Source organism: Belonocnema kinseyi, chromosome 10 (assembly GCF_010883055.1).
Source record: "Belonocnema kinseyi isolate 2016_QV_RU_SX_M_011 chromosome 10, B_treatae_v1, whole genome shotgun sequence".
NCBI classification, from domain to species: Eukaryota; Metazoa; Arthropoda; class Insecta; order Hymenoptera; family Cynipidae; genus Belonocnema; species Belonocnema kinseyi.
This window is the reverse complement of record NC_046666.1, coordinates 61086130-61094844: the sequence shown is the minus strand read 5'-3', so window position 1 is coordinate 61094844 and position 8715 is coordinate 61086130. Positions and strand designations below refer to the sequence as shown.

The following is an 8715-nucleotide window of genomic DNA, read 5'->3' as shown; positions in this document are numbered from 1 at the left end:
TTGGAACATTAATGGAATATTCTGAGGATATTCTGAGATATCATTGGGACATTCCAGGGATGTCGAGATTTCCGCCTCTTTTTTGGTAGAAAATTCATTTTTTTTGTTGAAAATTCAACTGTTTTATAAGAAACTCGTTTTTTTTTGGCTTTGAAATTCAAAATTTTGGATTAATTTTTTTCTTTATTGACTGGAATATCTTTTTTGGCTTATATTTGAACTCTTGTTGAAAATTCATCATTTTGATTTTTCAAACTTCATCTCTTTTACTAGAAATCTGATGTTTTTTTTGATAAAATGCAACTTTTTGGTAGAACATAAATCATTTTGGTTGAGATTTTAAATATCTTGTTAAAAATTCATCACTTTAATCAATCATTTAAAAAAATTACGTTATTTTTAGATGACTCCTATATAAATTCACGTAAGAAATTCAGTCGACAAAAATTATTTAAGCAAGGGGGAATTTAAGTGATTTATTCTGAATTTGATTTCTTCATTTTTATGTTTTTATAGGTAAAGGACATTTACCTCCATCCAGATCCATTCTCAGTGCAAAATGGACTCTTGACGCCGACATTAAAAACGAAGCGGCCTCAGTTGAAAGCGTACTTCAAGCCGCAATTAGAGGATCTCTATCAACATCTAGACTGACCGGGTTGAGCATCTGGCCCAAATAATTTTTATCCGCACCAATACAGCAATAATGTCGCCACATTCGCCAATTTTATCACGTCGTCTTTCCCGAAAAGAGTCGCATCTTTCATCAAGTACTCGCTGTTGCTCGATCTTCGAGATATACCTTTTATTATATATCATTTTCACTGATACATAGTGTCAAAGAAGAACAGAGAAAATGCCGTTAGGCATCTGATAATAACGTGATAGATAATAAAATCGAGATATTGTTAAGCTTGCCTATTTCTTTACAATTATATTATATTATATATAAAGTAATCATCACTTCTTGCCGACCTCTTATTTACAATTATTGCCCTTCTTGTCCACTCACGTGTCAGTTATGTACAAACAAGTGAAATCTCTCTTTCCACTCAAGTATTTCCAAATTATAAACTGCGTTTGAAAATGTAGTTTCAAATAGTGAAGTGCATTAGAGGAATAAATAGCGAAACGATAATGTATTTACTGCGAGAGGTGATTAAATTTTATATGAAAAACTGACACTGTTGAATAAAAAATACAAAAATAAACATCAAGACTAGAAACTGTATGGATTTCATTCAAAAATTTCATCAACATTTCATCGTTCCCTTTAAATTCACTTTAAAAATTGAAGAGCACTTTTCAAAAACGTTTTATATCCAAGAAATACCGTTTTTCCCAAATAACAACTTCATTTTCATTTATAAACTTTTTTCTTATTGTTTTCATTAACAGCACCAAATTACGTATATTCAGTACAAAAAATCCTGCATCTTTTGGGAATAGTGTTCTACCATTTCGCCATTTGGTGCCGAAAAATGGAACTAGAAAGAGTAGGTACAATTTTATACATGTATTTTAATTTTTGCATTTAAGTGTTTTACGATTATTTTGTGAAGTATAAAACAATGATTGAATACTAAAAACAAATATTTTTGGGAAATAGGGTTTTAAAAAAAATACAATTATTTCATTATTTCATGTGAGTTTCAATGCATTGTAAGTTTAAATAAACTTTAATTAATGTATGTAGCGACAAATTTCTCCATATTATTCCAAGAATACAAATAATAAACAACTGCAATTTAAATACGAATTCTAAGATCAGATTTTTAAATAGTAAATATTTCATGTATAAATTAATAAAAATTTACTTTGAGTTCATTTTTGCTTCAAAATAAATCCATTGAAGTTTATAATCTTTTAAAAATTACAATATATATAATAATTCTTTTTTTTAGAAAAATATTTCTGACAAAAAGTGTGGTTTTCACTGTATAATATGTAAATTCCATCTAAAACACTTTGTTTTAGATGGTTTTAAAATTGTGTCTATTCTTTCTAGTTCAAATTTTTGTCACCGGGTGGCGTAGTGCAGTTTAACCATTCCCATTAGAGTATATTTTATGAGCAAACCATGATTGGATATAAGAAATGGACTAAATTGATTCTTTTTGTTCTTGTTCTTAACTTATTTTGTCTTCATTAACAAATGCGATTTTAAACATTATTAATTTATAATTTTAAACGCTGCAGTCCATAGTATAGTTTATGTTTAATAACACGCACTTTATGAACACTAAATGTATCCTATATTGTAAAACCATAGTTAAAACACAAGTAAAACGCAAATTTGTTTATTTAATGTAAAATTTTACTAAAATTGTAAATACCGGAAAACGTAAAATTTCTTATAAAATGGATATAAGACGTATTGGAAAAATTCTCTTAATAGAAATAAATTTCCTTTCTATATTCCTTGAGAGAATTAATGTTTTAATACTAAAGGAATGTTTATCAAATGACTAGAATCGCCACTGTCGCGATTGTATCACGCAAGCTTTTAAGAGCTTTCCTATTCAGTCAATCGATTTAAAAACGACAGCTTGTGGTTTGAACGATTTTGCCTCAACGTGAATGACAACAGTCCAAGTTCGTGATAGAGAAATCGTGACTCGTATTCGACTTGTGACGGAATGTTATAAATAAATTTAAAAGTCACTTGGTGAAGGCGCTTCGAGACGGTTTTGTGGGTAGAATCATGCACTTAGGCGAACTTTAAAAATGAAATTGCAGGTAGGATTCGATCCACACGGATCCATAATTTTCTATCGTTGGTCAGTCGATACATACCAATTAGCGTTTAACTTTTAAAACTGTAGTATATTACGAAGCAGCCCATTGATATAAGCACGAGTGTTACCACAGCTAAAATTAATCTTTGCTGAAGAGCCCTGAGAATCATTCCGGATAACAAACGAGACCCTCGGCCCAGTTCAGCATCTGTGTCTCGTAACTGAAAGAAAATGAATGCCAATCAAATAGATGTCGGACAAGCATGAACATTTTGTGAAATTTATGGACAGGTTAAAAGCTTCAATTAGAGGAAAACGCTGTCATAGTCATAAAGAGAAAAATATTAAAGCTAAATTACAAGGATATATAAAATCCCAAATTTATATTCTATTTTACTTAAAAATATAACAAATTTGAAAAGTTTTTGACGCATCGGATTTAATGAAATCAAATTCCCAAAACAACCCTAGATTTTTCGGAAACAAATATTCTAATAAACTAATAAACTAAATGAACTAATAATCTTTCAGCAAGATCCGTATCATGTTACCGAGATGACCAGTTTAGGATAAGTTTTAACATTCAAAAATTTCTTACACTTGTACAATGGATTTATAAACGATGCTACATTTTTTAATTATTACGATCCGTTTCTTTTAAGTTCAGATCTTAGCAGAATCATTGAAAAATCAGCACCGTTTTGTATGGACATCGATTATATTCGATGGAAAAATATAAGCCTACGAAAATTGTACCATTTATCCTTTTTTTGCAATATTTCTGAACGAGTGGTAGAAATATATTTGAATCTAGTATAACTTATTATACACAGAAATGTTATATCTTTTACCCTACTTTGAGGAAAAAAGTGTAATCTGTTACATTATCAAAATAAGATTATTCATTCTAGTACTTATGAACAAAATTTTTCATATGACGTATTCGCTTTTCAACCTAATGATCAATAAATATAAAAAACGAAAAAGTATAAGAAAAATTAAAATTACCACTACGCAATACTATGTATGTACTGACTATGGGGTTACTTATTAGTGTTTATTTTATAAACATTTTGCTTCCTCATAGGAATCATACGAATTTGTTTCCGCATAGAAGAAGGGTTTTCCCTAACAAACGAAAAAAATTTATACTTTTATTATTTTTCATGCTCGTGTTTCTGCATTAATGGAAATCTCATTTAAATTAAACCAAAGAGCGCAACAAAGTGTAAATAGCTGTGTTTTGTTACAATGAACAACTTCTCAACTTACGGTTGTGTTACATTCTAATGTAAAGTCAAAGTTGTCTTCATAGATCAATGTAACTTTTTTTTAAACTTTCTAAATAGCAATATATAAAAAAATCTTCAAATAAATAAGGTAAATAGTTTTGTTGCAAAATTTTAAAACGATATTGGGAATGGTTTAACTGCGCTACGCCACCTGGTGACAAAAATCCTAACTAGAAAGAATAGGTACGATTTTAAAGTTATACATTAATTTTTGTATAATAGTGTTTTAACGATTTTTGTTGTGGAGTTTAAAGTATTTATTGGATACTAAAAATAAGTCTTTAATGGAAACAAAGGGATGTAGATGGAATTTACATCTTATAAGGTGAAGAAGCATATTTTTTTACAGAAATATCTGTTCAACTGTGATTTCCATCCTTTTTTTCAATACATTTTCAGTTGATAAACTGCGAATATAAATTAAGAATGATTTTTTAAATTAAACAGATCTATAAGATTTAAAAAGTGAATAATAATTAATTTTACAAGACGATTCGAAATCAGTTCGCAATTTTAGAATTTGAACACATATTATTCTTTCAAAAAATTCAATTTAAAATTTGAAATGATTTGAAATAATTTAAACAAAGTGTGTGATTTACAAAATTATTAAAAATAAATGTGGAAGAGAATTTACAAAGAAATTTAGAAAAAATTGGATTCATTTTAAAGGATATTTAGAAGTTCTGAAATAATTTCAAAAATAATAAAAAAAATGGAAGAAAAAAAAAACATGCAGATGTTTCAAGATTTTCAAATAAAATTTGGAAGCATTTTAAGGATTTTTTAAACATTTAAAATATAAATAATGTCACTTTTAATTTAAGAAGTGTTCAGTTTATAAAAAAAATTTAATTGTACAATTTTGTATAGTTCTGGCTTAAAATTACTTTAAATGGTATAATTTTGAAAAATTTCAAATTCATTGATTGATTCTTCAATTTAGACTTTAGAGCTATGAAAATTATAACGTGGAATTATATATTTAGAACTGAATCTGAATCTTTGAACTCTGCAATTTATAAAAGTTAAAAAATTTATTTTGCATTTTAACTGCATTTAATTAAAAATTGTTCAGTTTAAAACTTTTAGTAGCTTCCATTTTATATGTGTAAATTATTTTAAGTTTGAAATTCAAGAGTTACACTTTGAGTACTTTCATTTGCAGCTCAGTTTTTATTAATTCAAATGGAAAAATTGTAGCTGTCTATTATTCGTATTCTTCGCATAATCTGGATAAAAGTTGTCGCTACATACATTAATTCAAGTTTATTTAAACTTAAATTGATTGAAACTTACATGAAATAGTGAAATAAATTTTTTTTTAAAGCTATTTGACAAAAATGTGTTTTTTTTTTCACTGTACAATATGGAAATTCTATCTGAAACTATTTGTGTTTTATGAAGATTTGTTTATAGTATTCAATAATAGTTTTATACGTCAAAAAACTATCGTAAAAACAATTTTATGCAAAAATTAATGCATAACTTTAAAATTGTACCTACTCTTTGTAGTTCCAGTTTTAAGCACCAGGTAGCGAAATGATAGACCACCATTTCCAATCGGTGGATTATGGTAGGTCACGAAAGGTTTTTTAAATAGGCGCTAAATGCGTGTCGAAAACACAGTTACATAAAATGCAGTGTAGTTATATTCCCAGCATCAAAAAAATCCTCTTATAAACAAGGAGAATAATTTGGTTAACAAATTAAAATTTTTATTTCTTTTAATACTTCTATGTGTTTACTAAACTTCAAACAAAATGAATTTAGACTAATTCTTAACAGTAACGAAACGATAGCCTATTATTCGTAGAACCCACCCATATGTCATATACATTACTGTTGTATTCCCAACATTAAAAAAATGTTCCTCATATCAAAAAGATAAACGAAATATTTTTTACACACACACACACACACACACACACACACACACATATCTGTATTGCTAGATCATAAGATATCATGGATGATATGTCAATAAATCATTTGACGCGCCTCTAAGACGCGAACAGACATGTAAACTACAACACTATAACATTCCTAATATGAGGCACATTTTTCTTATATAAACAATACACCAATTTTTTTTAACCTCGTGAATCAGTACTGGTGGGTTATAAAATATTTAAAAACAGATCGATCGATGCGTCTCGAAAATGCGAAGAAATACCTAAATCTCCAATCTAGTTAAATATCCTATCGGATTTGGTGTTGAGCAGAAAAAAGTTGTACACGCACACACACATTTTAAAAAATTGTAGTTTCGAGCCCGGGTCGAATTATATCGTAATGTCAACAACAAAAAAACAGATTTTAAAATGTAGGTAATTCCAAACATCCCTCTATGAGGAAGAAAAATTAATTGGAAGAACTTCCAACATATAAGCGTTGATTAAAAACAGTACAAAAATTACCCAAATAAATACTAACATAATAAATAAAAAGTAAAATTTGAAGAAAAATGATAATTAAACATTTTTCCGTACAAATAAGTACGTGTTGATGTTTACAAAGTGATGAAAACAAACTACTGGAAAAATTCATTTTTTCTTCTTTGAATTTTTACCCTAAACTAATCATTTTAAAACATGGTAGTCACTAGGCCGGGAAATGGCAGTGAATTGTATTTTGTTACCGAGAAGAAAAATCTATATAATTATTTAAAATATCGTAAACTTCATATCATACAGTGTTATAAATGGAATTTTAAATAAATCAGATCTCAACTTTTTTTGAATGTTAAGCTCAATTTTTAACTTTTTTAATTATGAAAGTATTCAGTTTAAAATGCGTAATTCTAGAAGCTTTGTTTAAAAATATTCCATTTTAGGTCTTCAGAATCTGTTCAAAATTAAGCAATTCACAGATTTTAACGTTGAAAATTGAACAGTTTCAATTCAAAGGCCTTTGTAGTTAAACAAATGTAAATGTCTGACTGAAACTTTACTTAATATTTTTAATTTTTAAATAATTTCAAACCAATATATGCAATAGATTCCTTGAACAGTTTAAATTTAAGAGTGCTTAATGTAAACTATGAAGGTTAAAACTTTAATTGTTTTATTTTCTTGAATTTTTAACTTGCAAGTGAAAATTTTGAATTTCGATGTACATACAAATAACAATTGAATAATTATTTATTTCATAATAATCTTTCAACAATTAAATTTATAAGAGTTTAAAATTTCAAATTTTGTAGTTTGACGTCACCTTATTTAAAGTTCGTTAATTGGGCATTGTTGAGAAATTTAAATAGAAAACAAAATTTTTTAAAATGTTTTCCCTAATGTTATATTCATGAATAACAAACCTTTTACAACAAAAGTTGACAAATAAAGCAAAAGAAAGGCACGAGAGATTTTTCTGAGTTTGACTTTTATATGCTGGCATCGTATAACTTAATAATAACAATAACAATTGTGTGCAGAAAATAAAAAATTCTATTTTAATTTATGACAACAGATTTCCCGGATCTGCTCACAAATTCCTGTATTTTTCCAGATGCACAAAATTAATTAATTTCCCGGGTTAATAGACACCCTGAGTTTATACCAGACTTTCCAAATTTTTAATTTTTGAAACAAAATTAAACAATTTTTTAAAATCTGAAGATACTCAGAATGAATCATTTTAAATAAAGCGCAAAATATTTAAAGATATTTAAAAGTTTCCAATTAAACAATATATTAGGGTAACCTTTAATATGGAGATTTGGCATATAATTAAAAATCTAAACGTTCAAAATTTTCAAGTTTTCGAAATCAAACGTTCAAAATAAAATAATTTTTAGTCCGAAAATACTCAGAATTAATCATTTTAATATAGTATACAATTAAACCCTCTAAAATTGAAACCCTTTCCAATTGAATAATCTTGAACTGAAATTAATATGGAAATTCTTCATAAGATTTTACATTCAGATGTAAAATGCTCACATAAAATGGCCTACTAAAGCGCAATTGCTCTTAAAATAAAGAAATTGCTCTAAGAAAATAAATACTAATTCTGAGGCGAGTATAAAATTAATTACCCTTCCTCTGCTTCTTTGGATCGTTTCCCTTTGATCGTGAAGGTCTTTCAACACTTGGGTACCAATTTCTTCTGTTTCAAGGACCATGCGATAACCATTTTGCAATGTTCTACCGGTTCGATCTACCCTTTCAGACGCATCAAGTAACCTTTTTCTTTGTTCTTCGGTGATGCCATTGTTCCAAGATTCTTCTAAGCCCAAATCGACGATTTCACTTTTTGGCTTCTTCGCCGTTTCAAATTCCTGAGTCAGCCTTTTAAGCTCTGCTCTGTGACTTTCGACCCTGCCTCGAAGGCGATCTCTGCCAGCTCCAGAAACTCCCCGCACTTCCAATTCCATTTGTTCGAGCTGCAATTATCAAAGTATCTACTTAAATTGATAGTTTTCAAATATTTGATTTTAACAGGGTGTCTACTTAAATCATGGGAAAAAATTCCCTGGCAATTTAACGGGTTTTTTTTTCCAGGTATCTCTAAATTATCGCAGGAATAATTTTTCTTATGTGAAGCCGTTCGAATATTAACACTCAGAAAAATGGATATTAAAACAGATTATCTAGATATTACTGCTTAATATTTTAGCGATTAAACTATGGAACAGAAATTTATATAAGGGGCCATCCATAAATTACGTAATTTTTTTTACATTT

At 28.1% G+C, this 8715-nt stretch overlaps 2 protein-coding genes across 3 annotated transcripts in view; one reads left to right on the top strand and one right to left on the bottom strand.

The window, feature by feature from the left end:
* The window catches only part of LOC117181493 (long-chain-fatty-acid--CoA ligase 5), a 46959-nt gene extending 45737 nt beyond the window's left edge, over positions 1–1222 (top strand). For both annotated transcript variants that reach the window (XM_033374219.1, XM_033374220.1), the window contains one exon: positions 517–1222. In XM_033374219.1, the coding sequence (XP_033230110.1) occupies positions 517–654 (138 nt within the window). In that variant the 3' untranslated portion in view covers positions 655–1222. The remainder of the gene's footprint in view (positions 1–516) is intronic.
* A 647-nt stretch (positions 1223–1869) lies between these two features.
* Positions 1870–8715, bottom strand: part of LOC117181646 (vesicle transport through interaction with t-SNAREs homolog 1A) — a 10686-nt gene continuing 3840 nt past the window's right edge. Inside the window, exons 3-4 of the mRNA XM_033374541.1 lie at positions 8067–8414; positions 1870–2959 (exon numbers count right to left, since the gene is read on the bottom strand). Coding sequence (XP_033230432.1) covers positions 2807–2959; positions 8067–8414 — 501 coding nt within the window. The 3' untranslated portion in view covers positions 1870–2806. The remainder of the gene's footprint in view (positions 2960–8066; positions 8415–8715) is intronic.